This window comes from Danaus plexippus (genome assembly GCF_018135715.1).
Source record: "Danaus plexippus chromosome 9 unlocalized genomic scaffold, MEX_DaPlex mxdp_26, whole genome shotgun sequence".
Taxonomy (NCBI): Eukaryota; Metazoa; Arthropoda; class Insecta; order Lepidoptera; family Nymphalidae; genus Danaus; species Danaus plexippus.
In genome coordinates this window covers 1,556,590-1,574,337 of record NW_026869848.1, presented here as the reverse complement: position 1 = coordinate 1,574,337, position 17,748 = coordinate 1,556,590, and the positions used below count along the sequence as shown (strand labels likewise).

Sequence of the window (17,748 nt, the reverse complement as noted above, 5' to 3'; positions counted from 1 at the left end):
CGATCTATTGAACAGATCGTAATCACCATCGACTCTAAAATCAATACAGAGGGGGGAATCGTGCTTAAAGTGGGCGTTTAACCTTTGGCTGAGGGCGTGAGCGGGCGCACAGACGCGTTGAGCCATCCATCACAGACAATATCTCTGGCAAATTAACCTAACACAGACGCCACTGCCGTTAACCAGCAATTTTAAACGACTCCTCATCTCTCACATTGGACATGATTCTAAGGATCCATTACTTAGGATGATCTACCAATGAAATTACCCGATTTGTCGTTTACAAACCGCTCACAAACCGAGTCACGGTTTCCTAATGCCATCTTCACCATCATTCTGTTGGTTAATACATTTTCCTTACAAGAATTTTCGTTAAACATTATGTACAAGTATACAATTATATATTAATATTTATATTTAAAAAAAGCAATAATTTTTTTCTTTTACTAACATTAATAAGAAATAAAAAAGTCTTCCCTTGTATATCATTATTTCAAGACACAAAACTTTTATATTTACGAGAAGGTACTTTAAATCCGAATTAAGAACCAAAAATCACAAAAAAATAATTTTTTAGTTGCCTTTTATTCCGAGGGTAGTTATAACATCAACTGCAACAGTTCATACGACTAAAGTCAACAATTACGCAACCGCCTTAAACGTATTTAGATACGTGAATGGATACGAAAAACGAGAGCAATTAAACCGTTTTGTTCCAGATTTAAAATGTAAACTCAAGATATAAGGTTAAGTGTACAAATAATTAGCGTCGATTCGAATTATGTAAGGCCAGTGATTTATAACCAATTAAATATAAAGTAACGTAAACCTGTGCTTATACGTCATTTATTTCTGTCACTGTGTGCGAAAATTTTATATTCAATTAATTAAAATGTACAAATAAAATTATCGCTTTCTATCTGTTGTGTGTGTTTTTATTGAAGACATTATACAACATGAGGTAATCGTGTCGTTTAAATTCACGCCTGTAATTGTGAGTGACGTACAATTTACAATAATTATTGGAAATTGCATTAATGGTCGCAACTCCAATGCATAAATTACACGCAACTTAGATGAACCCCGGCCATCTATATTTATGTTTTAGGTGATTCGATAACAATTATTTTATATATTCCAGGGAAAATTTGGTTTAATCCTGTATATATCTTGTCTTTTCAAAACAATAAACCAAAAATTTGGAGCAGACTACATTTTCGTTAACTACAAATTTTTCTCTAATACTATATCCCGGGTAGATAAAAATTCAGTTGCAAACATAATTTAAATAATATGACAAATATTATTAGTACATTTCAGTTAGGCATTAAGACCCCATAACACCACAAATGTCTGGGGAGAAGGCTAATAATACATAGAATACATTTCTACCAATCATTTAAAGGTTAAGCTGTGACATTTGAAATATCCTTCCAAGTTTTGAATGTATAACAGGTACAAATAATTTCACTAACAGTATCCATCGACTGGATCTGTTAATTCTAAAGTTCAAGTCTCAGCAGGTACGGCTGCGGTTACGTAAAGTCGCCGTGAACTTTCTCGAAAACTACAATAAATCAGTGACAAATGGCGGACAGCGTCTGAGCGTTATGAACTGAATATCATTCGTCACTATAATTAGAACGCTGTCACAATTCCTGGAAGGATTTGACATAATGCCAAGATATTTACAGTGCTCGTAGACACGGAATAAGTTAACAATTATTATAAAATAACACATATCAGACGATCGTTTCTTCATTAGATAGCACAAGCGAGCCACGGGCAACGTTTAGCCTAATAGCTGTAATATCAGCAAAATCTTTCAGCTCTCAAAGGTCTGGTGATGAAGAAATCTATTAAACTGTTCAGCGGCCGGCGGCGAAGGAACTGATCTTGGACACTACCAATTACCCGCTTTCAAAGTGACAATTTATTATGGCAGGTTATAATTTGATCCAATGATTTCACTGAGACAAACTAATCCCGAGCTAGTCATGATGGAACACCTTCATCGCTTAGGCTGATACGATCAGGACGTACATAAGATATTATAATTTAAAATTGTTTTACGTAACCACAGTTGATGACAAAATTTACAAACATGAATAAAATATCATAAAATTTAATTATATATTCGCTACCAACTTGCAAAATTGTTATGATGAACTTGCGGATGATATTAAAGTTAGTGTAAAATTAAATTGAATGAACGAAAGACGTTTTCACAAAAATTCCGTTTACCAGCTGGGTAACTGTGATGATGAATGCACTGACACCGGATAAGGAAAATATCGATTTATAAGAATTCACAACGCGAGATCCGATCAATCTCATTCCAGTCACGAAGCATTTTATCTCCCTTTAAAAGCTAATACGTCCTCAAACCGACGTGTATGATATAAGTCACTTCGTCACGAAACTCACTCACTACCCGACGTTACAGCTGTAGAACTAGCCGAGTAAAATTACGATACATAATATTTAAGGGTCCCCATAAACGGGATAGTGGTTTACAATATGTTATTACACGAGAATCGAATCGGAGAGCAATTGATTATATAGGTTGTAATTAATAATTATAATTATCATCGGACCTTGTGATATAGTCAATATAATTCATTCAGAGGAAGCTATCTCTCTCATGTCCACGACTTCCCGGACCCGAGCGTGTTAATTTACTTACAATTAGCAACAGAGTTACTAAAGAAGATTCCACTGGCATTTATTTTTACGATATCCATGTATCAGCCTTGTACTAAAGGGCAAGACAATTTCATGAGAAATTAAAACATTCTCTTCTTCACCAGCCTTTCATATTTTTTACAATACCTATGACTATATTCGGCTATCTACAAATTACAGATCGATTTTATATAATATTAGGAACAAGTCTTCTCGAATTATTTTTGTTGTGTTAACATTGTTGTAATGCGAGTTGTTTACTTGATCGCAGACGTTTATAATCGTCATTAGCGATATAAGTACACTGTATAGTAACCAGTGTCCTAGAGAATCTTGGCCCTAGAAAGTACCGATTCCGATGATTCATCACGACAGAAGAAGTTATTAACGTGCAGGCATAAATTACTCCTCGACGCCACTTAAATGTGTCGAAAAGGAAAATCAAATGCATCATTAATTACGGCATGAGTTGTACGTTTTGTAAAATTTTATAAATGTGATTATAAATTAGCATAATCTGTTTTCTACTTAGTAATAATTTCCTTCTTAGTTTGTAACTTCCCTGACCTGGTCACCCCGTTTCCCTGTATTCCAAGTACAACGAAGTACCGACTCGAACGCCGGAAGTGTGGTCGTATTATCTCCAACCGTCCAATTTATGAATTGAATTAAGAACGTATCCTCGTGTATTATGTTAATGAGATATCATTAACTAACTAAATTCTGTTGTAATGAATGTGCTTCCACAAAAACGACACATTAAGAAAGCATAACATATCGACTGATGTTTTATAATGATCAATTCATTCATATTGTTAGTTCCCAATACAAATATTTACTATCAAAACTTCCCATTATAAATTACGTAACAAACACCTATCTTTTACTTTCGTATGCACATTTCTTGAGACGCCTCGTTACTTGCTGGTATCGATTTACAATTCGCGATGCTCTTCGGATCATTGCGTGGGTGTTGTGTACCCGCCGTCACGGTAACATATAGCTACAACCGTAGCATGTCTCACACGATTAGATCTAACTGAACTAACATTAAATGAACCTGAAATAATACAGCACAGGCACAAATAAATACGAAAATCTCAATCTCTATGACCGTAGATTAAAAAAGTAACTTAGGAAGTAATAATAGATTTTGTTCAACTAATCAACTCCATACCGCAATAATAACATCTTAATTGGAAACCGTCTATTAAGCTGCGTGTACACAATTCACTTAATGATGTATGTAATCATAGGAGTTGATTTATTTCGCGACTCTAGCGCAGATATTCACACGTTTCCATGCAAATTTCTAATTCGAAGGTTTTCAATTAGGATTTCACTTTTCCGTTCTCTCATAAAGGCGGCTGCCTTTTGAGGCTTTGCAGAATATTACTATAAAAGCTTTCTTAAGGTCGAATTTTAAACCCAATATATTAGTATACTTTACATCATGCCCATACCATATGAACATTTGCAATTAATTTAGCTTTTTCTTCCACAAGCTTATTACTAAGAAATAATGAAATTAAATGAAAGCGTCCTATATTATAAAAAACAAAGCATTTATATTCCATGACAGTTAACGCGTGTTATGTTAATTTCGAATATGACAGTTAAATAGCGTTTCCTGGCTTCAACTAACAAAGCTACTGAATTATGTTAATGTGCATACGAAATTTACATTACAATTTAATGCCATCGTGTTTAAAAATGACCCATATCATTGTTCATCTTATATGGCACGGCCTTAAGACAGCATTTACATAATCGTCCTGAATATAACGGACACAATGTCTCATCTCTACCAATGGTCTAACCATTTTTTAGGACTTTAGAATTATGCGTTTCGTCTCATACATATACTTTTATGTTGTATAATATTTCATAGTGATTTTTAACTATTTAAATTCATTATTATTGTTTAATAACCAATTAAGGCGCGCGTTCGTTCTGTCGTACATCACAACTGGTTCAAATAAAACGAAGTCATCTTTGACATTTACGAGGAAACTAACCGCAAGTCGGTATCGTTTGATAGAAACAACACCGAGCTGGTGACCACGACGACAAGCTAACAAACCATTGACACTTAAGATAATTTTGTGACTTTATTTTGTATAGGTAAAAAGTTTACTAGACATCTGTTAAGTAAAAGCAATTTTTTATTCATTGTTCCTCCTTTATCATTAAGGCCACCTAGAATTTAAAAACGGCAAAAAAAAACCGCTAAAAATAAAATACAATAGACTATTATAAAGAATACAGCATTATTGAGTGCACTTAACTAGACGCGGCACTAAATACTTGAAAGAGTAAAAAGCTCTTGAAAACTGATATTCCACAGTCAACTTTTTACGTGGTGCTCCAATGCAGCCAGTAATACTCAATATTATTACTTCATATCAGGTTACCGAGCCGGGACCACTATTTTGTTTATAACGCTTCAGACCCGTACAGGACATTAAAAGTGAAAATAAAAACCTAATTAGCCGAACATTCCCTAACGTATCAGGTTAAGGATGTCCGAAGAGTAAGAAATTGAAAATTTTTATCTGAATGTGAGCACTTAAAAACGAACGCAATAAAATATTTCATACAGCGTGTAGAACACGTCACAAAGAACATGGACGTCGTAAAATCATGCAGTAACGGATAATTTATAACAAATAAAAGAGAAAGTTCAAACAAATCCAACAACTATTTATTTACCAATACAAATATTTATTGTTTTTTTTTTATAAATGCATCGATCGCCCACACGTCCTGAGAGGTGACGGCGGGCGGCGGACGGCGGACGGAGGGCAGCGGGCGGCGGGGGGTCGACTTGTTAATACAAACCATTAAGTACCATTGAATTTATATTACGACAATTTAAAACGCTGATGGACTAATATATCTGTTGATGGATTGTGGCTACGTGAGATTCCTTTTTTCACACTTCCATAGTAATGAGGAATCTTTGAATAAAACAAGCAGTTTACAGGCACGTTGTGATTGAAAAAGTAGCTCAAATAATATGATATAAATAATCTTTAAGTACAACGTAATGTTTTTTGTAATTAATTATCGTCACAAGAGAGCAGAGAACACTACTGCAGGAACTACCGTTACAGTCTCCGTCTCAGCGCATTTACAATCTTGCAAACAATTGCAGAGTAATAAAAGCTAGATAGGCGATCTCTTTCAATAAACAGGCTATTGGCGGCCGGTACTGAACTGTTAGCGAAGCAATCGAACGGTCTATCAAACGCAGAAGTGAGATCATTAGGGACCTTTACGAATGTAGGACGAGTTGTAAATTTAATATTACGATAACATAACGGAACCCGAGCGAATCATTCACTAATGAACCGTAAGATTGAACAAGAATTAGCTGGACGTCAATAACAGCTTTAATGAAATTTAGACTAAGATTTTCATGCTTTATTTACTTCTGTCACAGCAATTTAGCTGCGGAGCTCTGAGCTTTGACAGCCATACCATTTTTATATAACATATAATATTGATATAATTTTGTCGGTTACATTTTTTCTAAACACGTTAGTGAAGAAATTTCGTTCAATACATAAATATAATGTTTTGAATGAATAAACTTTCAGTCCAAAGTAATCCCAGCGATCGATCATTAGAAGCGCGGAGTATTTGGCTCCATCTAAGCCGTCTGATCTGAGATAGTTATCTGGCTACCAACGCGACATTTGACCGACTTGCAATGGATCGCATTAGGAGAAAACCCGCTGATCTGCCCTTTAGTCGTTTAGATATCTGACAGCTTAATCCGAAAGGTCGCGACCCTGGCCCGCTGTATAAATTGTAATATATTTTGCTTTAGACGGTTTATATCTGCATCCTGGGATGTCTTAAGTAACTTAATAAAGATATGTTTTATATGTACGGCTCGTGTTGTCTGGCGCATATTAAGTTCTAAGTTTATGTGAAAGTATGTTAGAGCAGTGCAAAGTTTCAGGCCAAGGACGTGCCCGTGCCCGCCCCGTCGGCTCTCATCGTTAGTGCCTTTGGGGAACTTAAACTGGGTCAAACGACAACCGACAACTTTATTACTTTAATGAAGATATGCATATCCAAGGATTTAATCTCCTACACGTTGCTGGATTTATTACATTTATAAAACGGAGAAAGCTTTTTCATATTATTAACATAATGAGAACAACGGTCTGTGAATACTTGTGTTGTTCTTAAATTTAAAATATTAATATTAATCCTGAAGCAGGGAACGGATATGAATGACAAATGAGTATAGAATTGTTTAATCATTTAAAATAGACATGGACAAGTAATTACATCACCCGGAACGCGTAGCTTGCGGTTCCGTCGAAAACAAGCGCGTAATATAAAACTAACAAACTGACATGCATCTTCCGTGGCGCCTCACACGACCATTCACAATACCATTGTCGCTTGGCTCCGATCGCTATCTCTTTCATATTGATGCATGAATAACGTCGTATCATCGTTCTGATAAATCATTAGCATATTTGATCTCTGCCAAGGAAAGTGTCGCCCACGCGTCCCCTCTAACCGACATGTCACAGCGGTGGGCACGACTCGCAATCAGATTGTTTTTAATTCATCAACACTTTCGCTTTGATAAATTATTCAATGTTATAAAAAAAGCCATGTTAACTGAGAAACTGTTAGAATTAATTGAATTCGATCCAAATAAAACACTAAATAAATTACGTCTCGGCGAATGTATAAATATATATTTCGAACGATCATAAATTCAGAAAACTTTCGAAACTGTCTACAAATTAAGAGGATTTTTTGAAAACATAACAAGTTCTATCGATTTATTACAAGTCCGTAACAGATCGGAGTCGCTACCACGTTACGTGATCCACTTTTTTCCCGACAGCGGTCAGAGCAGCGAACAATGTGGCTGGCTTATAAAAACTGTGGATTGTGACCGCTGAACGACAGACGGCTCTTGGACTGGTCACGCCCGTTTCACCGTTAATCCTTCAACATCCTCGGAGTAACAGTTCTAACTTTTTGTTAGTCCATTGACTAATGTTACTCTTCACACTTACGAAGATTGCTTACGTGAGTATAGGATGAAATATCTGGTGAACGTTATTAATAATGTCTCACCTGAACATCTCTCCTCGGCTGCGGTATCCTCGTAACGGGAGGTGGAACTGACTTGATCGGCGCCGGCATTCTTACTGGGGCTGGCATGTAGGGCCTTGGCCCAGGCGGGGGCGGAGGCCGGGGTCCTTGAACGACTGTCACCGACGGAACGAGATGCACCGGTCGACGGTCTCTGCCCTCGGACTGCCGCCTCTCCCTGGCCTGTTCCCTAGAATGTCCCCTGGCCTGTTCCCTGGCCTGCTCCCTGGCCTGTTCCCTGGCCTGTTCCCTGGCCTGTTCCCTGGCCTGTTCCACCATGGCGAGGTGCTCCGAGGGTCGTATGAGACGAGGGTGGGTGCGCCCTCTCCGTCCAGACTCCGACTCATCCGTCATCGGGGCGCGCCAATCTAAATAAAAAGATATGAATACTATAAATGTCCCCATTATAAAAAACAAAAATATGTCCACTGGTTCTAATAAATCTTTTTGTATTAGTGTAGTTTGTGTCCTAAAACATTTTGAGGTTATAAAAACGAAACAATATATTTTAGAAATATTATAGTGATTAAGAATAAAATCAGATCACTTCACGCCAATGATGAAGTTCCCTCTATTCCACTAATATGACTGCAATCGTATATTTTGAAAACACGTTAAGCGCCTTTATTAATTTTTAATTAAAGAATCTAATAGTTGCTAAGAAATCTAAGTATGTGAAACAACAATGTCCACATTTAACGATCCCTCGAATCAATTTCAGATTATCTGCGGTTTATTGATAATAGCGGTAAGTCACGGAAATGTTACTTAACTTTTGTTTAGTCATATATCATTGAATTTTATGCATCACATTATTTAAAAATATATAATGTTAAAATATCATTTAAGTATGCATCATTAGTGCTATATATTTATCGAAATATTCTTAATATATGAGCGTGTGTTTTTGAAATGTGATGTGTCAGTTCTAATGTATAAATAGTCAATATTATAATTAGCGCCATCTATGTTTACAAAGAGGAACTCGGTAGTCAGGTAAGGTACCTAGCTGGTTTACATAAAACGCGCACCGGCGTCGCGGCGTCTACGTTTTTAATATATTCGTTTGTTCCTTTACAGCAAGCTTTACATTCCCAATCCCCAGCCATCGCTTGGCGGTTACGAAACTTATTGTTCGACTCCAGGTGAACCATCTGTTTATATTAAATATTAATGCAAATTGCATTCGTGAGCGACAGCAATTAAATCTTTTATGACGGTTAAGATGTTATTACCAGATGTCGTTTTATATTCTTGTACAAAAACTTTCACTACGTAAAAATCAAAACGAACGCATTGCGATAAATACTTTTATATGAAAGATATTTTTTTAAGATGTAAATATAAAATATATTTATATTCGATATAATCAACATTAGAAAGTATAATTAAGCTGTTGGTTGTTTAACTGGAATGTATATATCTTTTAACCAACTAACATATTTGTACTTATCCTCAGTAATTTACTAAGTATTTACATGATACTTAATAGATCTTAGAAAGTCGGTATAATCAAAGTAAATAACAGTGGCTGATCCGCCTCATATATATATAGACATGTACCTAACAAAATTACATAAAATGAAAGACATACAATTCTTAATCAATTTTAATGCACAGCAGAAGACGGAAATAAAATTACGTAAATACGTATATAGATATATTTTAAACATTTCAACGAGAACCACGTTTCCTTTTTACCTCAAGCTAAATTAAAATCTAATCCACACATGGTCTTTTCGAAATAACAAACAACGTCAATTTAGCACTGGAAAAAAAAAACGAAAATATAAAATATTATCATGTTTTTTATATATAAATAGAATTTAGTATATGCTATTAAATGAAACACCGTGTAAGTTAAATATTTAACAGTGCGAGATATACCGAGACATTTTATTGTACGAGCAATTTGAAGAAAAAAAACTCATTTTTACCGTTCGGATTGTTATCGTGCAAGATGTACGGTTACAAAAATAATGAAGTGACAAAAATAACATTGGAAAAACATTAATCAAATATCACCTTCCTTTGTACGAATGATGATAATTATTGATTGCTAACAGAACGAAACTTGTACGTAAACAGGGATATAAGTCGGACACAAAACCGTCAGACATCACCGAAATTCCAGCTATCAAAGAACAAATCAAAACCTCCAATAACCGGTCAGAATATATCCGGTTTCTGTGACTATGGACCTCTAGGACCGGGTCGGATAGACGTGCAATCAATTAAGTGTTAATCAAACGCGTCCGGGACATTTCATAATAAGATTTTCTATAAATATAAATTAATTTCGAATTATATTATTAAATTAATGTGAATTGTTTAAATAAATAAATATATTTATTATTTATTTTTGTAATTGACAGACAAAATACTGTTTAATTTTACATTAACTTGCTTATCACGTGAATTATCTTATTGATAATGTTACAGAAATTATATATATATATATATATATATATATATATTATATATATATATATATATAAATTAGAGCAATAGTCTATCAGCCAGAATTATGGTTTAATCGTTTCGTCTTATATTAATAGTATGTATATATTTTTGTACCTTTAATATAGACAACAGTATGTACCTAATTAATTGTTTAAGACCCTACAGATAATAATGTTGAAGAATTCGTAAAGGAATAAATTTAAATGACAAATATATTTCAAACCAAACACAAGACAAAAAATGTGAGAGTAGCAATATATTATAATAATAATAATAAATATTAAACTTTAAAAAAAAATAGCATTAAAGTATTACTTTATCAAATAAAGATGTTTATGAGACATTACGTAATCAGAGATACATAGGAAACGAATGGTACGGACCTCTGGATCAGTTCAATAAACACTTCAAACAAAGGGCCTGTTTATCGTATCTTTTGCACCGAGTCGTGTTTACCGACTGTAAATGCGTGTAACCAGCAATTTACTTGTCGATAACAGTGTATAATTCACACAGCACAACGATAATTGTCGACAACAGCAAATACTCAAAACGAATGCATTGTTCTACGTCACTGTGGTGATACTGTTATGATTTTTCCCTCCAAAACGGACGCATGCGCTGAGAATTGTGTAATCCGTGTTTAATGTATTACGTATCTTATTTCATTGTATTAAGGGATATTTTTGTTGGAGACGTTTCGAGCGGGGTCGCGTGGCTTGCCCCACGCCACTCGCTCCTTTGTGATGATAGCCTGCAGAAGCAATTTTCCTACAGATTGTATATCCACACGCAAGGTATGTGCGAGGGTAATTGTTAGCGGAGATTTTCTAATTTCCTCCATGGAAAGGGATTCGATTTTATTTCACTACTGGAACTTTGTAACTCTGAATTCTATGAGAACATATGTTTTATTTATGAACAAACCACTTTTCTAATAAAAAATTGTAGTCGATTAAATTAAAAACTTTCCCAATTAAAAATTGTTATCAGTTTAAGTACTTTAAATGTAGATTCGTTTCTCTATCCTCCCGGCCGAGATCAAAGCGATCCCAGATAGTAAAACAGAGCATTTTAATGAGATTAAAAACGAGCGTGTCAGGGGTTGGAATATAGATTTCTTAGTATAATAATAAACGAACCCTTTTGTCTTCGTTTCTTAGTAATCGATTTGTTTAATGGGAAACGAATGTTCGATTTGCTAAAGGTAAAGTTTAAGTCACGATTTTTATGTTTTTATTATGAGTATATGACGCATAAGTTACATATGTTCTTAGTGTGTGGGCTCTCAAATATATTATTTTTTCAAGACTCATTTAATATTATTCAGTTAGTTACACGCGACCTACGTTTATCCAGGGGTGGTCCAACACTGGCGCGATCCCGCGGTTAATAACCACTGACTCGAATACTTGTATCTTTTGGCTACCGTACTAACATTAGAATAAAGCGAGTTTGTGTGTTTAAGTTGACACAATAAGATTTTATAGTTAAAATATATAATAAACTCACTGATGAAATTTCAAAGGAAGTAATCTGTTGTCTTGCTTATGAATTGAAACATAATAATCTAAAACGCCTAAACCGCCCTCAGTCCTCGTAGTTTTGTAACGTCTGTTACGAGCGTAAGCACGACTGATTACGTTCTCCAATAGAACCAATGCATTATCAAAATAATACCTATTGCGCAAAACGTATTATAATCGCAACATTATTATATATGGCTGTTGAAGATTCGTCTCACCAATGTCAAGTATAACCAGTATGAAGTCACGTATAAGAAAATTCTATATTTAATTGGGTACAAGGAACTTTCGAGTATGCTAGCAGCGGTACGCCGTACTTAATTGTACCATCATGATATTGAATTAATACAAAAGCTTAACCATTACTCTTGAGCGGCGGAGCAGATAATGGCTTGGTGTTATTGGAAAGGTATATTGGCTTAGTAATTGAAAACCAAGAACTACGTAATTGCTGTGATATCTCCATGGCTGTGGAAGATAATTATTATTGATAATTCACATTAAATCCCGAACACGGTACGAGTCTTAAACTTATATATAAAAGAAACATGATTTAAATGATTCTTTTAAAAGTGTTACGTTACATACTAATATGACTATTTTCAATAGCGTTTGTCGTAATAAAGCAATCTGTATATATTTTTATTTAAGTGTCAATGTAAACGCTAACGCGCGAGAGACGTGTCGGCAGATCAAAGAACCGTAGATTCAACGGCTCTCTCAAGTTTATTGTATTTATTTAATACGTATATGTTAATATCTGTTATCTATACGACTATTAGTTCAATGCATTTAACTTAGTAATTTTAATAATTACGTTCCAATTTGATAACCCTATCGAAATCAAATAAACAACAAATTGGGTCTGATTTTATATTAAAAATCATTTAAAAATTTATCCGTGCTTAGATCATTTATATATTTTTTGTAGTCGTTTCAACAATCAACAATCATACGGCATCGTGTGACAACGCCGTCACCGTTCAAATGAAGGCCGCATTACCGGCTGGTTATATGCGGTGTTAACGGTAGCGTTAACGATGTCTTTGTTGCATGATCTAGATGACCCCGGCGATTACAAAACCTAAACACGAATCGGATCCAGAGGTTGATAACGTGGGAAGTGCTAAAGCGGCTGCCGTGGATACGAACGTACTGAGATCTAAGTAGGCTTTGGACGGTTAATGGGATTACAGCTGCCTACACTCCGTAATACACTAAAACCGAATATATTCATAGAGAAAGAGATTTATTAAAGAATTGTCAAAATATAAAAACATTAATTTATAACACGTATACATAAGAACACCCGCTATAGTTTTAATTAATTCTAATTGTGACTATATATTTTTTTTTAATACAAATCACTTTCCATTCGAGAAGCCTTCTCATTCCGTAGTTATAAATTTTAAATGGCAATAAACCTTAATAACAGCTTTTAATTGGTTAAAATTAATGGTGATACTGGAGACATAAATCTCGGAACGAGATAAATAGCGCATAGACTTATCCGGTCACGAGGGGGCATCTCGGTGATGGTGTGAATAACGTGCAGATTGTATCGGCCACCGATGGCTCCCGAGATAGGACCGGCACGAGCATGAACCGGAAATATATCCTCAGAACAATATACTTTCACCGGGTTATAAAAATTTTATATACCTCTAAAGATAAGCGCTATCAATCGCCATCGAGCGGGCTGAGTGCGTCGGTTCAGTAAAAGCTAGATTCGGCTTATGATTACCGTTGCAAGAAATCGAACGGCTTTCTCTCGAGTGCGAACAAATGAGCCGGGATGAAGCAGACGTGATTTATTTATTTAAATCCAATGCACTATAATGCCGGTCACGTCCCCCTTGATTTGTATTTAAGACACGAACAGAGGTGTTGCCGATTTGAGATCGGCTGGCTGCGAGAGCTTTTATGCAATTATGTTTATTATTATAAAGTGCATTTAAATGTTGAATTGAGATTTATAAGTTTGTTACTATTCACATAATTTCATCAAGATCAAAATGAAGGACAGTTTGCTAAAAGTTTATAAGTGATTTTGTTTTTTATAGCCCGAGTCGATGTCATATGTGACAAAAATGTATAATTCCACAACCTCAAGCCGTCTCGGATCCATTATCATCCACATTGTCATATCACCTCACAAATTATTTTAGGAGCTGGCGCAAATCCGAAGTATTTATTTGATGAGCATTCGAACTTCAGACTTGAATCACGAGCCGTTAATAACAATGTTCGTTAAACACAAAACATAAAATATTAAGCAAGTTTTAGAACTATGAGAGTAAACTTGAAGGCTTCACATGTACTTAAATAAGCTTACAAATCACATATATTTTGATTGAATAACGGTTACAGGCTGAAACAACCTCATAATGATTACTTCTATTATAATAAGATATTATGATATTAAAAATAAATAATATGTGGATTAAGAACGAAAGGTGTATATATATATGTAGGTTTACAGTATACCTACATGAATAGCTGTGATGTACTTAGCAATACATCGTTACTCGTCATTGTATTCATATGAGTCATTGTCACTTGCGCTGGTCGTTGTGAAAATTACTCCAATTTGAACCTCTGGGTTCAATTTACATTTTGAATAAAAGAAATATAATCTCCATTTCTCTATATCGTGGTGTTTTTAAAATAGTTTTAGGAACATGCATGTACATAATCATGTACATATGTGGCTTTCAAAAACATGGGGTTGCCCTTTGTCGAGCAGATTATCCCAAACACAAATACGCTATTAAGTGATTAGTACTTTCAAAGGGAAAGCTTCAACGTGAGCAACGAAAGGGTTCTATTGAAATTAATTCAAACTACCCTCCTGGCTGTAAGAACCGGTTACACAGTAAAAAAAATTGTTATAAAACCTCAAGCAATAATTAGTTTTTATTAGAAATCATTTCTAAATCTAAGCCTTACCAGAACTACAGCATTATCAATACTAGTTAAATAACTAAACATAAAACCACTAGTATTGCGAAATGGGATCTCATAAACAGTTTTATTGATACGTAACCTCGAATATCATAGAGAATTTACAGTCCCATTTAATAGCATTATTGTTACGTGTAGGGAAACGAAGCCACTTTTATTCCGTCAGTCGATCATAAAAAACTGTTTGGTTATAAAATGATTAATCTCTATAAATATTAATAGCCATCATCTGTATCATACGTGGTCGTGATTATGATACATCGATTAAGGTCGTAAACGTTGCTTTAATTTTTATTATTCAGCAGCAGTTGTGTAGTACATTAAAATATTAAGATATATTCGATGGTTCGAAATAAAACGGGTACATTCATCGTGAGTTTGAAGGGACAATAGTCAGGGAACCAGGGCGGCATCAATGGATGTGTACTGAGTGGGTACACCAATCATCTGTAATGAAGCTGTTTTGAGATGTCGTCATTAGCGAGCTGATTGGCTCCGATACTTTGCGGTACCTTATTGAGGAACTAATGGTGTATTGTGGTGTCGGCGAGTTAGTGAAAATTTTCTTATATATCAGGACTATCTCACGTATAGATAAAGTTAATGAATATAAGTTAAGTCCTTGTTTTTCTAAATACAATCAATCTCACAATTAGCGCTGCTGGTTTGTGTTGAAAGCTATCTAACGTTATTAGTGGAATTTAATAGTTAGTCGCCGGGTAAATCGTGATAGGCCAATGGTTGGAACACGGTCGGACCATGTTTCTCCATATCAGGGAGTCCAGGTTCAAATCCCCGACGGATTTGATTCACACGATTCTTTAGATTTCTTTTTTGATCTCAATTCGGATACGTCGCAATGTACCTCTAAAAGGATTTCCAATTCATTAATTTAACCGTAATAACCTTATAAGCGCCCACCTCAAATACAAAAATAATCAATTATAAGACATCCGGTTCAGAACGTGTTTGAGTTTCGTTCATCTCGTAATGGGGTTTATAAAATAAGGTAAATTTTTATAAACCATTTCCTTTTTAGTAAATTGGACATTTATTCAAAACATTTAGATGTGCTTCAAAATGACATACTAATAAAAAAGTAAAAAATAAAGTACGTTTGTTTAGTTTCTATTATTGAATTTCTGATCTGTTCTGCGTCAAGTTATTTGAGACATGGACGGAGTGTCGAAGGAGGACACAAGTTACTTTTGTGTAATGATCAACTCAATATTATTATTAAGTAAGTAAAATTTTTGCTACATTACATGTCTTTCATTATTTTTCTTATTTTACGTTACAATTGGATTAAAAGTTAAAGTTATTAAGCGTTCCTTTCAATAAAATAATATACTATCACATTTTTTACTCTTATCACAAAGATGCAGGCGTATGAATTTCCAGGGTTAGGTATTAGTTAGGGGAGTCTTATTTCTTTAAGCTTTTTAACGGTATAATTTTAAAAAGGATACTCTGATTGAATTTAACTTTCCGTTAAAAACGCAGGATCGCATCAAATAAAAAATACGACCAAGGTTTGATATAGCTTACATTACTTTGTATTTCTTAGTATCTAAGTAAGAGACGTCTGATTACATCTCTACGAAACGACTTCACATATATGAGTAATCAATTAAACGTATGACTGTATGTCTTCTCGCCTGTCACATTCTGAGTACAACAAACAAGAGACGTATTGTCTTTATAAATATTAGATACGGTAGATCATTCAATGCTGGTTCACGTAACGATGCGATCTATTAAATAACAGCGTATTTACAATATATATATAGAGGGTTCACATGTAATAATATAGAAAAAAAAACATTAATTAATTCTAAATACATTAATAACAGCAGTTAACAGAACACCTTTAGAGTGAGTCATTTGGAATTCAGTACATTAAATGCACTTGCACACAATACGAGCCTTGCATAATAGGATTATTAGAAGTGACATTGGATATATATATATATATATAGGAATAAAATTGCACATAAAGAAAATTATTTATTACAAAATAATGTGACTTAAGAGCATCACATAAAGTAACTAATACTATAATTGACAACAATAAAAGAGCTTAGCAAATAAATGGAAAAATATATTTTTCATAACAAGATCACTGAATTCTAAATGTAGAAAAATACTTCTAGACGTATCTAGACGTATTACGCAGTAACGTGTATCTAAAACAAAACACCCTCAAAGAAAGTTGCTATATTTTAATAAAGACAGGGGTGTCAACCCCAATTAGATAACCCTCGCACACAGTAACACGACTCGGGACCCTTGGTTTACTGATATGTAACGACGGGGGAGGACTCCTTAGATAAGTTAATTCATTCATTATTTAATATACAAAGCCTGCATATAATTACAATGATAAAATATATGTCAATTATATATAAATAAATATATACTTAGGTATAATTAAAGTTATACCTTTATCATTGTTTTTTGAAGTGCAATTCGAATTTGAAATCACAATAGTTAAGAATAACATTTATTGAAAAAACGCATAAAATTATCTAGACTTCTAATAAAATCTTCTTCGTGAAGTATATTTTTTGCTGGTACCGATGATGGAGGCTGATATACTGATTAAATTATTAGTCAGACGATAAATAACACCCATTCGTTCCTTTGATCTCATTTTTTGATGTAACGATTTATAATATATTGAATACAGTTGTAACGAAAGTTGCTTTATTTCCAGATAAATTTAAAATACATAACATTCTAGTATTTATAGTGTGTCATTTTGTTTTATTATTATTATATTTTAATTATAAACATGTTAACGATAAAACATTGATCTGTAGTCAACAGACACATCATGTTAGTTAAAGTTTTCTTTATATTTTAATTGATACATATTTAATAGACTGGCCACATTTCACACCGTTATCGTAAGTACATGGTCGCATACGTTGATAGTAGATACCACCTGTGTAAATATTTAAAACTATTTGACCGT

At 34.2% G+C, this 17,748-nt stretch overlaps 1 protein-coding gene across 13 annotated transcripts in view; it reads right to left on the bottom strand.

Annotated features, from left to right (window-relative positions):
- Positions 1 to 17,748, bottom strand: part of LOC116767309 (rho GTPase-activating protein 23) — a 174,129-nt gene that overhangs the window by 127,084 nt on the left and 29,297 nt on the right. For all 13 annotated transcript variants that reach the window (XM_061527511.1, XM_061527504.1, XM_032657566.2 and 10 more), the window contains one exon: positions 7,801 to 8,186. In XM_061527511.1, the coding sequence (XP_061383495.1) occupies positions 7,801 to 8,172 (372 nt within the window). In that variant the 5' untranslated portion in view covers positions 8,173 to 8,186. The remainder of the gene's footprint in view (positions 1 to 7,800; positions 8,187 to 17,748) is intronic.